Consider the following 18,236-nt stretch of genomic DNA (forward strand, 5'->3'; position numbering starts at 1 on the left):
ATCCGCCACCATAGCGCCTGGGACACTGGTGTGAAAGCCACACTGTTGTCATCTGCTTCAGGGCCGCCAGCAAAAACAGCCAGAAGCCTTGCGCACCTGACAGCAGCTCCCTGACAGGTTGGTCAGCGGTAGGGGCGGTACAGAGAAGGGGTCCAGCTGGGCAGGAGGGGGAGGATCTCAGTGGACAAAAAGATCCTATGCCCCCTTTCCAGACCTCTTCAGACCTAGGCCAGAAAAATAGCTGGCCTAGGTCCAAGGAGACTCATTGGAGGCGAGGCGGCCTACAGGGAGGTAAGTAAAAAACAGTTTGACTTCCCTTTCTGAGACCATCTGTTTGTCCCCTTCCCAATGCATGCAGCCCATGTTCTGTCAGTGGGGCTGGCAGGGAATAGGATTGGGCTGTTAGTGTATGAATTAATCATTCAGAACTCATACAATGCATGTCTTTCATCAAGTGACAGCCTAGAGAGAGAGAGAGAAATGCAATAAACTTGGAATACATATTATTTTCACCTCTTCATCATTTCCTTTGTCCTACAAAGTTTCACCCTCACTTTTATGCTCTGGGTTAACTAGACAGAGGCAAAGACATAAATTGCTCAGGGAGCTTCTCCAGCTTTCTAAATTTTCACTCAAATGCTTGAGCTCACTTAGGAGTTCCACAAGTGGTAACATGGGTAGAAGTTGGCCCTCACATGCATTCATTTCCTCTGAGTTCCTGTTGCTTAAAAGCCTGGGAAGATCGTTGCCATATGTTGTCATGGCTGTATCTGATGTTGTGAGGTCTTTCTGTGGGCAAACAGTTTAGGATTAACAGCTGAGACTGTGTCCAAATGGGCAAAAGGCAACAGTGCTGGTGGTTTCTTTGCATATACAAATCCATATATATGTATATCAGCAGCAGTACGCACAGTCCCCACCCCATTCACGGTCCTGTTCAAAATCACCCCCCCCCCATGAAAAAAAATCACTGAATGGGGGCACTTCTCACAGGAGTCAGCAACATTTGCCTAAATCACCGTCCCACTTTGGCTTATTGGCTTAGGCCCAAGTTAGAAATGAGTTTGCCAGCTATGGTTTGAGCTAACATAACATTGAACAAGTCCAGCCTAAGGCCCTCCTCCCCCCCCCCCGTGGCCTGCAACTCACCAACCACTTCAGTTGTATCTTCTATCCTCTTCCTGCACTCTGGAGAGCTCGCCTCTTCCTACAGTGCTGCTGGAGGAAAGAGGAAAACCTTTGTGCTGTAGCTGCCACTGCCTCTTCACACTCCTCTTTGCCCACTAGATGCTTAGGAAAACAGCAAGGTGGGCAAGGAGAGGGTAGGAAGGTGAGGCAGAGCCAGCTGGTGCTACCTCCACTGGTGTTGCCTCCTTCCTCTTACTCCCACCTGGTCCTACTTAGGAATTTGCTTTCCTAAGTGGGTGGGTGGGTGGGTGAGGGGAAGACAGTGATGTTTTGGGTTGTTTTTAACATTTTGGAGAGGGAATGCATGCTAGTGGAGGCAGGACAGATCTGTCCCAATTCCAGCAATAGATTGGCTCAGGCTGCTCCTGATGCTGCATTAAACATGCATTCACTTTGAAGAGCAGTAGTGTAGCTAGAAGGGGTGCAAAGCACTGAGTTTTGCAGGGAGCCTCACCGCACCATGCAAGCGGCCCCTCCCCTTTGGAGCAATTCTGAGCCACTAGAGCATGGGTCTCCAAACCCCGGCCCGGGGTCCAGATGCGGCCCGCGGCCAGCCTCAATCTGGCCTGCAGCCAGCCCCTAAAAGCCTGTGGCCCACTTGGCCGAACATGACTAGAACTGTGCTCTGGTTGCATCTTGAGGGTGTTCTAAGGGCCAGAGAGTTTGAATGAATGGCTCATTCATTCATTCACTCATCTAAATTCCATCTCTAATTTATTTATATAAATTTTATATTTAAATTTTTTTCCGGCCCTCAACACCGTGCCAGATATTTGATGCAGCCCTCTGGCCAAAATGTTTGGAGACCCCTGCACTAGAGCAAAGTGGAGGCGTATGCCTGGCTCTGAAGGGAAGGGGCTACTTGCACAGCACAGTGAGGATCCCTGCAAAACTTAATGCTTTGCACTCTCGAGCTATGCGACTGCAGAAGAGAGAAGAGAGGCAGGAATGTTTCCATGAGAAAGAAGGAGCTCCCAAACAAATGGAGAGGAGACCTCAAGTTGCAAAGAAGATCATAATTGCCCCACACCTCTCAAGCACTTTATCGAGGGGGACTCCGGTTCCGTTCCGTCCACGAGAGATCAGAGTTGTCTTCCACACTATCATAAGATTATCCTCTCCACATCTTGGCTTCTCCTTCCTTTTTGTTTCTGCATTTGGTGCTTTTTCCATCCCTCATTGGATGGAGCTCTCAAGCCTAATAAAGAGAAGCACAGAAATCCATAAGGGCTTCCAATTCCTTAAAGGTTTGCAGTTTGATCAGCATTATGAACCACCCAACAGCCCTTTCAACATGAGAACCAAGGGTTTGGTGGCTCCTCTGATTGTAGTGAACCTGCCATGAACCCCTACTTACTTGTAGCTTGTCTTAGGCCACAAAAGATGAAAACATACACCTCTGGTCATCCCTCCCCCCCCCCCAAGAAAATTGTTCTTGAAATGGTGAATAATGTGGGGACATTTCCTTTCTTCTACATGCATAACAGGAGAATTGTGTCCTGGCTCTAGTGATCCCTGTACAGAAAAGCCTTGTCCAGGGGATATGCAGTGTGTGGGCTACGAAATCAACCGAAGACCCTTCATCTGTCAGTGTCCTCCTGGAAAACTTGGAGAGTGCTCAGGTACAACATTTTCTCTCATTTGTCCAGACATCATTCAAAGCATGAGGTCTACGTACCCAAATTACTTTCCCCTTCTTTTAATCTCTATTTGCCCTGTTATTTGAAATAACAGTTTCAAAGTGACCTCTTCTTGTTTACATTTGGGGAGGCTAGCACTGATATTAAGAAGAATAGGAACCCTAGGATAAGGGTCAAAATCTCTTTTCGAATGCAGTATAAATATTAAAATATTTTCAAAAGCTCATGAAAATGCACTTTTTTTCCATTATCCAAGGTGGCCATAAGAAGGTAATTGAAAATATTTCTGTGTGCTTTGATGCAAAAGTGTTAATTCCCAGAAGCAGAAAGATCCCAATAGCCAGTAGATGGTACATTGACTTGGGTTACAGAAACATGGGTCCACATCCCCATGGAAAGACGTTGGGTCAATCACCATCTCCTAGCCCAAAGTCCCACAAGAGGGTCTTTGTGATGCCAGGTTGTCAAGGCCAACAGCCTGGAGACAGGGGAGGTGAGCGAAAGAAGTTTAAGCAACGAGTCGTTGAGCTCAAGTGCTAGTTCATAATCATTCATTCTCTAAGGCAAGATGGGACCTTCGCTGTTATCTTGATCTTTGCTGTTCACCTTCTGGATTTCTGCAATGCTGCAAAGTACAGGCCAGCAATTCCTTCTGCTTACAAGCTACCCTGGTAATGCAGGGAGGAAGAATTTCTGCTCCTGGAGTCCCCAGTGCCTTCTTACACAGGCCTGCAGAACTTATGACTTACCATGCTAGCTTTTAGGAATCTTCTCCGTTTTGCTGACTGTCTGGAACTGCAAATGTGACATTTGTCAATCATGTAGGAGGCCACGTAACATGACAGTACATGATTGGCTGCATTTGACTTGATGGCTCACAAAGACCTGCCCAAAAGTGGCTAGCAGGAATAAAAAGCACATGTTGTTATCTGCCTTTTCACTACAATAAGACGAATCTCATTTTATGCATGGTAGTAATTCCCATCAAGGAACAACATTCCCCCTCCTTACTAGTAAATTAATCTTCCTTAACATAGGCTGCATATACAACTTTGTGTTAAATCTCTCAGAGATGGTTCCGTTTTCCGCCTCTATTTTGCTCCCTACACCCAGAATGGCTCCAAAGGGAAGGGGCTGCTTGCACTCCATGGTGAGGCTCCCTGCAAAACTTAGTACTTTGAACCCCTTCTAGCTATGCCACTGGTTTCAGTTTTTAAGATTGTTCCTTCTGAGGCTTGTTAACCATGCCTCATCATTTTTTTTTCTTGGCAGTGGTAGAATAGTCTCCTACATCTTATTTTGGAATGCAAAAGTAAAACACTGTGTCTCTTTTCCAAATGGTTATTTCAGGACACACTTCCCTTAGCTTTGCTGGGAATAGTTACATCAAATACCGGGTTTCTGAAAATAGCAAGAAGGAGGAATTCAAGCTGGCTCTGCGTCTAAGGACTCTGCAAAGCAATGGGATTATAATGTACACCAGAGCAAATCCCTGTATAATTCTGAAGGTAATTAAAATAAGTTTATTTTTTCCCACAGTTATTTTTCTTGATTATAAGCTTCCCTCTCGTTGGGCTCTCACTATCGGGAATGCTGTTCCCATTTTTAGCTGTGGATGCAGAAACTTGAGCGCGCTGAGTTTTGAGGATAATGAGGAAGGAAACCACGAGTTCAGCAACAATGAAAGAAGAGTCTCATTGTTATTGGTAGCTGCTTTTCTATTGAAAGAAGCTTCTGCCACATAATGTACCATAGAAAGGCAGGGCAATTTATTCAGTACCAAGGCGTTTGTAGAAAATACTTGCTAAGGCCGTATTCAGATCAGACCTGACCTTGGTTAGGAAGGTTTGTTTCCCTACATCATATACTAGGACTTTCTCATTACCCGAAACATAAGAACGTAAGAAGAGCCCTGTTGGATCAGGCCAAAGGCCCATCTAGTCCAGCTTCCTATATCTCACAGTGGCCCACCAGATGCCTCAGGGAGCACACAAGACAAGAAGAGATCTGCATCCTGGTTCCCTCCCTTGCACTGGCATTCTGAGGTAGCCTACTTCTGAAATCAGGAGGTTGCATATGCCCATCAGCTTGTAACCTGTGATGGACTTTTCATCCAGAAATCTGTCCAATTCCCTTTTAAAGTCATCCAGGCCAGATGCCATCACCACATTCTGTGATAAGGAGTTCCACGGACTAATTACACGCTAGGTAAAGAAATTTTTTTTTTTGTCTGTCCTAACTCTCCTAACACTCAAGTTTAGTGGATGTCCCCTGTGTGGAATGTGCTGCCTAAAGTTATTCACCTGAACCCAGACTTTCAAGGTTTTATATCTAAGAATCTGGAATCATCTTCATTCAGCATGGAATTGACAAAGTTTGCTCAACTTATGGGCCGGCCCATCCAGGAAAGCCGGCTGAAACAGTCGCCTCAGGTAGCAGATTGGTGCAGGCGCCTATCTCGGTCCACCTACTTGCCCCCACTGCTTCTCCTTCCCCTTCCACCTACTGGATTGGAAAAGGAAGAGCAGAAGAGGAAATGTGGAAGGATGGAGAGTACTGAGCTACTACATTGTGGAGTGAGAGGAGCAGAAGCCCACACATCATTCATTAAGGTGGGAAAGCATTTGACCTGCCATCTCAGGAGGTTTTGGGCTAGCCCTGTTAACTTAAATTGGTACACCAGCTGTGTCCACTCCTGAAAAAATTAGATCTGGCCTGGTGATAGTCACATTGTGGTTGGACTACTACATTGCATTTCATTCTCTGGGGCTGCCTTTGCAAAGTGTTTGGAAACTTCACCTGCTCAAAACTGCTACAGTCAGACTACTGACTGCAGAGTCAAGTAATGGGAGCATGTGACTCGCTTATTAAAACAACTCCCGTCTGGATCCAGACCCAGATCAAAGTTCTGGTGATTACCTTTAAAGCCCTAAATGCTTTGCAATAGTGGGAAGGAAGGGGAGGAAGGACGGGCTAGAGAGCTAGAAGAGTCACAGGAAAGGCTAGAGAGCTAGAAGAGTCACAGGAAAGGAGTTAGAAGGGTTCTGGCAGTGGCAAGTTCTGTAGATTGAACCAAGGGTTCTAGGCAAGGAGTAAGCCCTCGACCAGCCATGAAGTTCACTTCTTTGCTTAGGAGAATTAATCTCTTCCACTACGTGATTCCTTTTAACCAATGTCCCAAGCCTCCAGAAAGGGTGATAGAGTATGCACCGGATGCGCAGCCACCCTTCTTTCTCTTCTGGGTCCTTCCTGGAACAGTTAAGTAGAACTATTACGTGGAAGCCTGAGGCTGATCTCAGGCCACCCCTAAAACAGTTTAAAAATAGACTACAGTTTCCCAAACGCGTGCATACAGCACCTCTGCAAGAGGAAAAAATAGAGTCCCTAAGTGCGAATACAGTGGTACCTCGCATAACGAATGCCCCGCGCAGCGAAAAACTCGCAGAACGAAAGTGTTTTGCGAAGTTTGGTAACTCGCACAACGAATTTTTATGACCCGTGCTTCGCAAGACGAATTTTTGTTTTGTTTTGGTTTGACTTAAGGGGCGGATCTTCATGCCAGTTTATGATCCCATTCACCCTAGTAAGGGGCGGATCTTCATGTCAGTTTATGATCCCGTTCACCCTAGTAAAGGGTGGATCTTCATGTCAGTTTATGATCCCGTTCACCCTAGTAAGGGGAGGATCTTTATGTAAGCAAGTCCCATTGTGCTTGCTCCCAGGAAAGTTTGCACAGGATTACAGCCTTCAAACTCCCCACTCAGCATCCCCCCCCATCGCTCATTCACCCTCTCACTGCCCCATTTCCTTCACGTTTCCCCCCATGATCACGACAAAAGCAAGCAATTGAGTGCAGCTGCTCTGTCCTTCCCAGCTTAGAGCACAATCCTGTGCGTGTCTTCTCAGAAGTAAGTCCCATTGTGCTTACTCCCAGGAAAGTGTGCACAGGATTACAGTCTTCAAGCTCCCCACTCAGTATCCCCCCCTTTTTGAAATCCTCTGTACAGTATGTATGCCTTTAAAGAGCGCTTAATAAACACTTTGTAAACCAAATTTGACTTTGTTCTGACTTTTCTTGCCCATAGGAACGCATTAATTAAATTTCAATGCATTCCTTTGGGAAAACGTGCTTCACAAAACGAAAAACTCGCATAACGAAAGGACTCGCGGAATGGATTAATTTTGTTATGCGAGGCACCACTGTATGTTTGACTGCACACAAGGCAAGGCATTTTGGAGGGGATTTTGTGGTTCAGTGGTGAGACTGCACCAAGGACCTTTCCTTTCTGTACTGTTTAGTGTGGGCTGTGTTACAAGGATCTCAGGGCTAGAATGCCAAAACTAAGCCATCTCCTGCAGGGCCTAGGAGAGGGGGGTAAAGGGGTAATTTGTACCCGGGCCCAGGGTCAGAAAGTGGGCCCAGGAGCCAAAGGAGGGGGCCCAGAAAGTTCCCGGGACCTGACATTTTCCTGTCTCACCTGAACTTGCTGCCAGTGCATAATGCTGGGGCACAACCACATGCATGCAATGTTAATTGCTGCTGCAAGCCATAAACACCAGGCCCAGGAAAGCATCCATGACCCTCCTTAACACAGTGTCAAATCTGGGAGGAAACTGACCTGCTACAGTAGCTCTTTGGCTTGTGGATCCCATAACCATGAAGGAGTGTATAGAAGCTCAGGGACCCAGCTATGAAGCTACAGTGGCTGCAGAAGTTCATTTTGATCCATTCTAGTGTGACTCTAAATACGATGATGCTAATTTTCTGCAGTCAATTTTCTATATTACAAAAATTTTAGAGAAGCTTAGGAGCATGTTTGGTTTTTCATATCAGTTTATCTAGCTGCCAATGCCACAAGGTTGGGCAGACCTGGACTGTGTATCAAGAAGCGTAGTAGACCTGAGCTCCAAAGACTACTGTGGCTGTCAGCACCCTCTGCTGCCCTATTTTGTCCCCCCTTGTGCCTACCTCGCTGCTCCCCTTCCCCTTTGGGAAGGGGCCCAGAAGCAACTTTATGCCACCTGCTAAAATTCCTCTCATAGGCCCTGATCTCCTGGGTGGAAAACAGGACACAAAAGGCTGGATAAATGGCTTTGAAGCAGACTGAAGCTAGGCTGTAGCTATTGCTGTTTCAAGGAGGGAAGCAGGGCAAAAGTGCAAGATCTGCACTCCTGGGGGCAGGGGTCATGTTGCAAGGTGGTTCGCAAAGGATGAGCATCCAGCCTGCACTGGCATAGCAGCTTTTAGTTCTGCTTGGGGAAGTGTTTGGAAGGAAAAAGAGAGCCGGTGGTTACCATTCCTGAGTGCCAGCTTGGCACAGCAATTCTTCGATTGTGGCTGGAATTGAGGTGTTACATGCAGCACTGACAACTGAGCGAGGAACAAAACACACAGTGGTCTGGTGACCCAGGTTTTTATATTTTTTTTCTTCCCATAGAATTCTTTGAGATCTTTTGTGGGGTGAGCTCATCAAGGGACCTTCTTTTGTGATTTGATGGATCTTGATTGCCCATCCCCAAACCCAAACGGGTGCCACTGTTGTTTTGCACCTTACCAAGGGTGCAACAAAAAACTTGTGACAAGCTCTGGAGGCCAAAGGCTTCATTCACATGGACTCCATGTTTGAATTTGGCCTTGGTGAGGACGGCTGTGGCCTTGGGCTTGGTGAGGACAGCTTTCTTCAGTGTCACTGCTGACTTTGTTTACTGCAAGTCAGGACATGGCTTTAGTTGTAGGGTCAAATGTTTAGGGCCAAAAATACAAACAAGGTGTGGCTGGCCATGGAATTTCCCAAGGAACAAGAGTCAGGCAAGCCCTGCTCCAAGCTAGGCTGATAGGCTGGGATGGGGAGTGCATGTGTGCTTGTGATTGCTCTGACAAATAAAATGTGTAGTCTTCCTTTGGACCTGTGTGATCTGTGGTGTCGTGCCATCAGTCCAGTTTCAAAGTCATGGTATTAGCCTGAGTCATGCTCTCCTGGCAGGCACCCAGTGCCACATAATCTTGTATGCACATCTGCTCATATCCACACTTAATGCATTCAAGTAAAGGAAATAGGAGGGTTGTCAGGCAACAGTCCTTTGCATCCCGCTAACACTGTTCTTGGTGGGGACACAGGACGGGACTTTTACATAGTTATAGCCAAGCCTTGGAACACCCTTTCAAAGGAAGCCCATCTTTCCACATTTCTCTCTGCCCAGGCATTTGATTTGCTGATGCAATTATTTTTTTCTAGCCCTTTTGTTTTTTTCACCTCTTGTGCTTTGAGCATTTGTGACAATTTTTTAGGGGCACACCCAACATTTTATGGCCTCTAGCCAGGTCTCTTGGGCCTCACTGTTGTGCCACTTGAAGTGAAAGAGTGACTTTGAACACAGTGAACACCCTCCTACAGCTGCAGAGGAAACTTGGCAGCAGTAGGCAAGCTATCTTTCAGGACAGCTTGTCTGGCCATTAGCAGTCTTCTTGTTGAGGCATCCCAGCTTAATGTCTGAAATGGGCAATGTCAACTTCAGCAGCACAGTTCTCAAATGATCTTTTGGAACTACCTTTGCTGCTAAGCTCATCTGCGGTTACAGTCCATGAAAACAGACTTTGCCTCTTCATCTACCTGAGTCAGTAGTTCCCAAACGTTTTTGACTGGTGGTTCCCTTAACCTACTGCGCCATTGGCCGTGGCTCCCCATTAGGGCTACAATCGTATACATTTTATAGGGAGGTGGGTTTTTCACAAGGAGTCCATGGTTCCCCTAGCTGGCTTCTGCAGCTCCCCAAGATGTCATGGCTTACAATTTGGGAATCACCTATCTAAGGGAATATTTAGTTTGGGAGTCCAGAACAAGAGGTTCTTGGCTGTTAAATGCTGAGACTATATTCCCTGGGGGAACTGGTTATGGGAGAATTGGGGAGCTTCTAGGATTCTCCTACTAGGTACTCTAAAGAAAAAAGAACTGCCTCAGAAGAAAATATTTCTTTACTCAGCATGTAGTTAGCCTGTGGAACTCCTTGCCGCAGGATGTGGTGTTGGCATCTGGCCTCGATACTGTCAAGGGTTGATCCCCAGTATTGACATGTAATTTACTGGCTGCATAGTAGCAGGCCTGAAGCCTTGGCCACAGCAACCCAGCACAGCACCCTGGGAACCTGGAGCTGATGCAACATCGGGTGATGTGCATCAGGTGACATCATGTGAGTGTGTGTGCGTGTGACAGCACCTGCATAGTCAGCATGACTGTGCACTATTTCCTACACTCTGATTGGGTGTCAGAAGTATAAAGTTCCTGCAGGGGCATGCAAAGACGTGGGAGATGCAGAGTAGTGTTGAGCCGAAGGCTATGTCTGTTTGAACTGAGAAGCGTGTGCTGTATGTACTATTTGGACTGTAAATATTTGTACATAGTAAAGGAGTGTGGTGGAGAACTTCTGCCTTCAAGTCTTCTTTCTCACCGGGAGTGGGTGCGCTCTGACCTTGGCAGATAGGCACCATAGCAACTGGGCAGCTATCTGCGTGCCACGCCGTCGACGGAACTCCAGCAGCAAAGCGGAGCCGTCCCAGAGGCCTGAGCAGCAGCTCGCAACAGGGGATTTAAAAGGGGATTGGACAAATTTATGGAGGAAAAGTCCATCACAGGTTACAAGCCATGATGTGTATGTACAACCTTGCGATTTTAGAAGTGGGTTACATAAGAATGCCAGATGCAAGGGATGGCACTAGGGTGCAGGTGTCTTGTTGTCTTGTGTGCTCGCTGAGGCATTTGGTGGGCCACTGTGAGATACAGGAAGCTGGACTAGATGGGTCTTTGGCTGTTCTTATGTTCCTCAGAACTCTCCAAGCTTATCCTGTAGTACAGGACTTGTGAAGACTGTGTTGTCAAACGCAGGCAGGAAGTGTATACATGATGAGTCATGAATTAAAAATATCAGTGGTACTATATCTTTACAGTCGGTGGCACTTGGTAATGTATATGTGACCTTGCTCAGTAAAATTCTGTACCAATTTGAGTGAAGCAGCCATAAGTTACCTCAGTCAAGGCTGACCTGACACTTGCACTGCTTAAACAGCAAGAAACCTTGGACGTGATCCCAGGTGTGGCAGGAGCTGAAGAAAGTAATATTTTAATTAAATCTAGTCTCTTGCTGAGATGAACCCAAAATATTCCCCTCGATGGATGGGTAGGCACCATTTTGTATGCATGGGCTGTGACTGCAGATGGACTGTGCGAGTCAAGGGAAGTCCCCAAAGGACCGTTTGATGGTTTTATTGCCAGTGTCGATATGCAGATGTGGACGACATCCAAGCACCTTAGCTAGGCTAATATTCCAAAATGACATACGATGCCCATTCATCTCATTTTGCTTATTTGGTGAAGCAGTAAAAGCTTTGCCAATTTGTATAACTCCTTAGAGGTTTCTCTGTAGCCCTCCTGACTGGTCGGTTTAATGAGGTTTCATGCGCACATGCATTTATGTATGTGGTGCCGAGTACTGAACCCTGGAGTCCCCCAAAAATTCTGGCAGCAGAACACTATAATGAACACCCAGGGAAATGTTCCCTAATATTGATTTACAAAAGTATCGTGAGATAACTAGGCTACGGGAGTGGACACAAGCCAGTGGGCAATGGGAGAATGACTGCACAGTGCATGAAATAGACTAAATGGCTGCCAGAAAAGTTTAGACTGGTTCCCCAAGGGGCAGTCCAATTCTGCATCAATCCCCACGTGGTGATGCAGCAGCATTGCATCCCGTGTGGGTTCCTTGGCTGCTGGAGGTTTCCTCGGGGTAAGGAGACATCTGTCCTCCTGTCCCGGGGTAAACCCCAGCAGTTGCTGTGGGAAAACAGACCTGCACACGCTTAATTGCTGGTGCAGGTCAGCGTTGCTCCATGCAGGCAGATGAAGTAGGGGAAGGGACTTGGGATTCGGTGTACACCACCGCTGGTCTTCCCTCCCAAGTCTGATTCACCCTCAATTCCATTCCACCCACATCTCACCCCATTTAGTCCCTTCCCCGTCTCCCTCCAACCCCCTGCACATGCTTACCTGCTCCAGAAGGTGTTCATTGGCCTGTCAGCATGTAGGAGGCCACAGCAGTGTCCCTGCCAGTGGGCCCGCTGCGCTTGTCGGCAGAGGCTGCTTTACAACAGTGGTAAAGCAACCTCTGCCAATGCAATGCTGCTGACGCCAGTGGGGGGAGGGGAACAGGATTGAGCCACCACTGATGCCCAAGTTGTGGATGACTGCATCATTGTTTTCATGCACGTCCTTTCTCTGTGATGCTTTCACAGAGCCATAATAGCACTGGGCGTGCAAGGGCTATGGGGGGGGGGAGTGTTCCCAGGCAGAGAGGGACAGGAGCAGGGAGCAGGCTGGAGGTGATGGAACTTGGCTGCAAAGGCTCACAGCAGATCTCTAATCTGCCCCACTCCTTCTCATCAGACATGTACCAGCAAAATAGTTGACTTAGATTAAGGGAGACCCCCTAGGAATCCAGAAGACCTACCCAGAGGTATATAAAACTTTTACATACCTCTGGTTGGCCTTCTGATCACCCTCCCCCACCATAGCATGCAATGGATGCTCCATTGGTGTGGCTGCATGCTATAGTGTGATGGAGAATAGAATTGGGTTGTAAGAAAAATTGTCCCTCCCAGGCCATCTGGTTGCCCCCAACCCATCCATTGCATACAGCATGTGCTCCATCAGCGCGGCTACATGGCGGAAAATGGTTGGGGTTAAGATTTGGCTCTTAGATATTACATAGAAGGAAGGGGCAGGAAGAAAGAGGTCTCAGTCTGTTCTTTTAGGGCTCAACAAAGTCTCAAGTCCATCTGATCTATTTGCTTTTGACTTCCCAGCAGTTAGCTAAATAGAAGTATCACACATATTTCATTAGCCTTCTTCTTACTGCCCTCAGAATAAATTCAGGGCCTGGATCACGCATTTCTTGAGCTAATGCTAGTGGCAGAAGACATGCTTTGTGTGCAAAACGCCTCCAGTTAAAACCCTCTCATCTTTGGCTTCAAGCTTGAATTAATAGGTTTATTTGTCCAGCAGAAGAATCCTGCCAAGGACGTAGGCTTATCCACAGTTCAAGGAGACAAGTAGAGGTCAGTTACCTCCAGGTAATCCATCTGAACAAGTAGGAAGAGAGGAAGAAACAGCTGAAGTTCAGAACAGGGAAGAGTTATAGCAGAAACACAGTTAGATGTAAAGGAAGCTGAACCCAATACCAGGTTCAAGGGACAACACAACCTGGGGCTGCTCTGTTGCAGAGAGGCAAAGATGAGGTCACTAGAAAGGTGAGAGTCTGTAAGGGCTTCTTAGGCTCAAACACACAAATTGTGATCGTGTACTCATACAAACCTGTGAAGCTCCCTGATAGAGTGTCAGACCTTTAGTCTACCTAGCCCAGTACTTTCTTCTTTTACTGACAGGCCTCTTCCAGGACTGAGGCAAAGGTATTTTCCAGGCCTGCTACCTGTGTTCTTTCCAACTGTAGGTGCCAATGCCTGAATATTAGACATTCTCATGCAAAGCATATGCTCTACCACTGAGAGAGGGTCACAAAAAATAAAAAACTTTCATGGTTATTAGCTCTTGATAGATTTGCAGGTATTTTTGCACTAAAGCAGTGTTTCCCAAAGTGTGGGTCATGACTCACTGGTAGATTGCAAGCCCATGCATGGTGGGTTGCGAGCTGACCCTTGTCCACACTTGCCTCTTGTCAACTCCAAATCGAAGCAGTTCTGGAGGCACTGGGCTCCCCAAGGCCTCATCTGGGTCACGCCAGGCCAGTGACCCACTCTGGCCTCCACAGGCCTCATAATGTCCCACAGAAGCATCTGGAATCAACTTCTGGTTTACGGACACAACTTCTACTTTGACCAGACGTTACTTCCAGAGACTTCTGGGGCCATTCTGAGGCCTGCAGAAGCCAGTAGATTGGGTTGTTGGCCCAGTGCAACCCAGAAGAGGCCTCCAAAGGCACCCAGTAAGTCATTCCAACCAGCAGTGTCACAACTGTGGGTCATGGCACTGAAACAGCAGTTTACAAGGTGGGTTACGGTGCTGAAAGTTTGAGAACTGCTGCTCTAAATGATGGGTTGGGAAATACCTCCAAGCAGTTCGCTGCATATAATTATTGATTTAAAATCCCTGAGCTTAGTCTGTGTAACCTTAACTAATTACAGCATTGCTGTATAATCAGTAATTGAGTACATGCATACTATGTGTGTGTGTGAATGTATGCTAGTTTTGTGACTTCACAATTTTCCCACCAAATGTTAGAATGAATGTAAGAACATGCAGTGCAATTGCAGGTTTGGGGATCTGAGATTTTGCTTTCACTTTGCAGATTGTGGATGGCAAACTGTGGTTTCAGTTGGATTGTGGAGCTGGCCCGGGCATCCTAGGAATTTCTGGGAGGGCTGTGAATGACGGGAGCTGGCACTCTGTTTTCCTCGAGTTGAACAGGAACTTCACCAGCCTGTCCCTCGACGACAGCTACGTGGAACGGCGCAAAGCCCCCCTCTACTTCCAGACACTGAGCACGGATAGCTCGGTTTACTTTGGAGCGCAGGTGCAAGTGGATAACGTCCGGAGCCTGACGGACAAGAGAACGACACAGGTTTTGAGCGGCTTCCAGGGGTGCTTGGATTCTGTCATCCTGAACAACAATGAACTACCACTCCAGAACAAGCGCAGCAGCTTTGCCGAAGTGGTTGGCCTGACCGAACTGAAGCTTGGCTGCGTGTTGTATCCCGACGCCTGCGAGAGGAGCCCTTGTCAGAACGGAGGGACTTGTACCAGCGTGCCATCTGGTGGTGAATACCTTTCATTCAGCTTTAGAGTTTCGGGGGCGGCTTGGTTTTGCCTTCAGTGCTTTTTGAAGCTAGAAGTCTTTGTTATTTGTGTTGACTGCTGTAACTCTTATGAGTCATAGTAGGCTTTTGAGCCACTATTTGACCTCTCCTGATCCATGATTGACCCATCACAGGGCTCTTCTTTATGGGCTTCCATAAAAACCCTGAAAATATCAGTAACAACAACAAAAATGATAATAAAAGCAATCATGAACACTCCACAATAAAAGCAGCAAAAGAAAAACAGAAAAATTAAGAAAAACAGGAGCCTGGGAAGAGAAAACACAATTTAAAGCTCAGGATTGTGGAAGAGTCTACCCTTTTATAGACTTTGAGGTAGCCTTGAGTGCCAGGCAAGCCTTCCTGGGGAGGAAATTTCAGTGGTAGAAACCCACAACCAAGAAGCCCTTTGTCCAGAAGCAACATGCCTTACATCTGATGGCAGATATCAGGGGTAAGGCATGTTGTGCTCAGAGACAGGCCTCTGGTGATTATCTTAACACAAAATAGAAAGTCCGGATAAAATCCAAATGGACCCACATCTAGTCATTCCTCTGTTTCCCAAACATGCATCTTGGGAAATTTTGCACCGGCCGCCGTATGGGCTTAAAAAAACTGAGTGCACGAAAATTACATAGGATGCAGTCCTAAGCATTTGGGAACCAGAGAGGATCAGAAAATAGTCTGCAAACAAGCTTGTTCCATTGACAATGGGACATTTGATTGTGTTTCATTTTAATTAGCTTCCAATACTTGATTTCCAAAAACTTCTGAAGTTTATGCACGATGTACTGGGGAAGAAGGTAGTGCTTGAGCAACTGGAGTACAACTGGAGACAATGTGTGAGTTCCGACATAATCGGAACCTATGGGGTTTTAGTGAAGCGCAGGCTTGAGTGCCTCCTCCCACACTTCGGAGACCTTGAAAGCTTCCTTTCGTGGTCAGTGACATAGCTAGAGGGGGTGCAAAGCACTAAGTTTTTCAGGGAGCCTCACCGCAGTATGCAGGCGGCCCCTCCCCATTCTAGGCAGGGAGAGCAAAACAGGTATTCACCTCCAAAGGGGAGGAGGTGGGGCAGCTTGCACGCTGCTGTGAGTTTTGCCCTGCAAAACTTAGTGCTTTGCAACCCCTCTAGCTACCCCACTGATCATGGTTGGCAAGAAATCAAACCTTCCTCCTTTGGCAGCACTTGGTAAACTGTGGTTTGTAGTCAGCTAACATACCTTCATGGTTTGATATCCTGGCTTGTGAACTCACTGTGATTTGCACAAACTTCAGTTTTCAAAGTTTAGACAGAACAGCAAACTGTTTTGTAGGAAGCTTTCCATTTCTTCCCAGTCTGTACAAAAATGTTCTCTTTGGCAGTCCTGCATGGTCTAAACACCTTTATAGTTCTGCCCCATTTGGCCCAGAGAGAGTCCCTCTGTGATCTGAATATTAACATTTACTGCTTTCTCGCTTGCGTTGGTTTTATTGGAAGGGAGCTTGAAGGCCCATGGGCAGAACTGAAGATGATGCCCAAAAGACTGAATGGAAGTGCACCCTAGAGCATTAGCACATTAAGCAGGTTGCGACAGAAGATTTAGCAGTAGGAATCCAATGCATAGCATCGGGGATACATACCAGTGCTTACATGTATGCGCTTAAGAGTTCTTTATCTCCAAGTGGAAGGTTAATAAAAAATGAGCTTATAGGACCCAGCAAAGAATGAAGGGTAATAATTCAAAAGATGTAGAAGCTTCAGAGAAAATTGCTAAACAAGATTATTTATGTCCCTTGGGAACAAGGATGAAACAAATACCTAACTTTAATTTGGGTTGCATGTAATAAATTAGGGCAAGCATTCACCGCATGAATAAGCCAAATAAAAGGGGGGAACCAACTCTTCTTTCTATTGATTTCACTGGAGTCTATTTACACAATCGCTCAGCAATTGCATAATGTGTAAATTGAAACCTTTCTAACAAATCACTTCAGGATAATTTCCCCCTTCCTTCCTCCCTCAACAGGGCTGCATATTTCCCATTTACGCCAGCTGCTGGGAGGCCAGAGCTATAGCCATGCATCTCCAAATGATTGGTCCATTTTATTATGAGAAGCATATAAACAGCTCAGGTTGGAATGCTTTGCCACAGCGTCTGCGCGCCAAAGCTACTTAGACCCCTGTGCATTATGGCTGCTGTTGGAGAGCAAGCGCCCGGAGGGGATATTCCAGCCTGTGCGCTTGCTCGATCTCTCGTTAGGAAATCTATTTGCTTGGAGCTTTTTTCACTGCCTCAGCAGTGTATGTAAATAAAGGATTGTTATGGTGCCATAATTCTAAAGCAATGGGCCCTAACTATTCATCAGCGGATCTATAAAGCAATCTGTAGTGACATTCTCATGGCCGCTTCTTCTTCCCTTTTTCGTTTCTCTCCCTCCCTGGGCCAAACTGAAAAAAAAGAGCCTATATAATTAAATTGGCTTGAAAGGAAGGCCCTGTATCATGTCACATGCCCTCAAATTAAGGCATGCTGTTGAATGCAGTAGATTACAATTCACTGGTAGCGATCCCAGCAGCACAATGGAAGGAGTCTTTTCATTCATGATACAGCCATTGCAAACCTGGGTAGCCATAAAAAAAAGTACAATGGACAGGAAGCGTCAGCCAATACTGATTCCATATTGACAACATGGGATATGATATGGGAATTCCATGCTTGAAACTTTTGCAGCGCAATTCTAACTTGCGTTGGAACAGAGAGGCCAGCTGGCTTGCAGTGTATGCAGCACGAGTTTTGGGCTGGCTGTGGCGCAGCCCAAGACAAAAGGAAGTCATTCCCCTTACCCTGGTTAAATCCACAGCAGCCCCAATGAGTCTACTCAGATCTAAAGAGGTGACGCGGAACCAAGCAACCTGGAGCCACTCTACACTGCCCGGGAATGGGGTCAGGGTCCAGCATAACTGCTGAGTCCTCCCCCCCCCCCGCTTTTCCACTGCCTGCCCTCTCCCCACCTTGAAATGCCTCCTCTCTGCCCTCCCCATGCCCCCGCAGAGCCCTGCACCACTGAACTCAGCCGGCATGAACTTACCTGTCTCCGATGTAGCAGAGGCTGGATTTGGCCTCCACAGGCCAAAGCACATCCATGCACCAGCCCAGTTGACTCCTAAGGAGGCACAAAGGGAATTGCACCAGCCGTGAGCACAGTTAGGATTGCACCCCCAATGTCTTTTTCAAGAAGCAGTTATGGGTATCTGATTTGGATAGAGGTTGTAATGCAGGAAAAAGAGAGAGTTTAACCCTTTGGTTCTTCAGCAGTTCCCTGCCTGAAATAGTGTTCCCCATTCTTCTGTTAGCCACAGAGGGGAAAATCTGGGGACATGATTTTTCTCCATTAAGGCAACTAGCAGGTTCGGTGGGCGATTTGAATCAGGCCCATAGCACAGGGGGAAAGGGTTAGACCCACTTTCTCTGCACCACAGCCCTAAATCCAATTTGATGTCTCTTCTCCCCAGTTTTTAGAAAAGGAAAAAGGTGACAGATGTTCCCAACTTGGAACTCTCA

General features: G+C 46.8%; 1 protein-coding gene across 1 annotated transcript in view; it reads left to right on the forward strand.

Annotated features, from left to right (window-relative positions):
- Window positions 1-18,236, forward strand: part of FAT3 (FAT atypical cadherin 3) — a 374,334-nt gene that overhangs the window by 344,960 nt on the left and 11,138 nt on the right. The window contains exons 20-22 of the mRNA XM_066620610.1: window positions 2,676-2,810; window positions 4,179-4,336; window positions 14,184-14,652. Coding sequence (XP_066476707.1) covers window positions 2,676-2,810; window positions 4,179-4,336; window positions 14,184-14,652 — 762 coding nt within the window. The remainder of the gene's footprint in view (window positions 1-2,675; window positions 2,811-4,178; window positions 4,337-14,183; window positions 14,653-18,236) is intronic.

This window comes from Tiliqua scincoides, chromosome 3 (genome assembly GCF_035046505.1).
Source record: "Tiliqua scincoides isolate rTilSci1 chromosome 3, rTilSci1.hap2, whole genome shotgun sequence".
Taxonomy (NCBI): Eukaryota; Metazoa; Chordata; class Lepidosauria; order Squamata; family Scincidae; genus Tiliqua; species Tiliqua scincoides.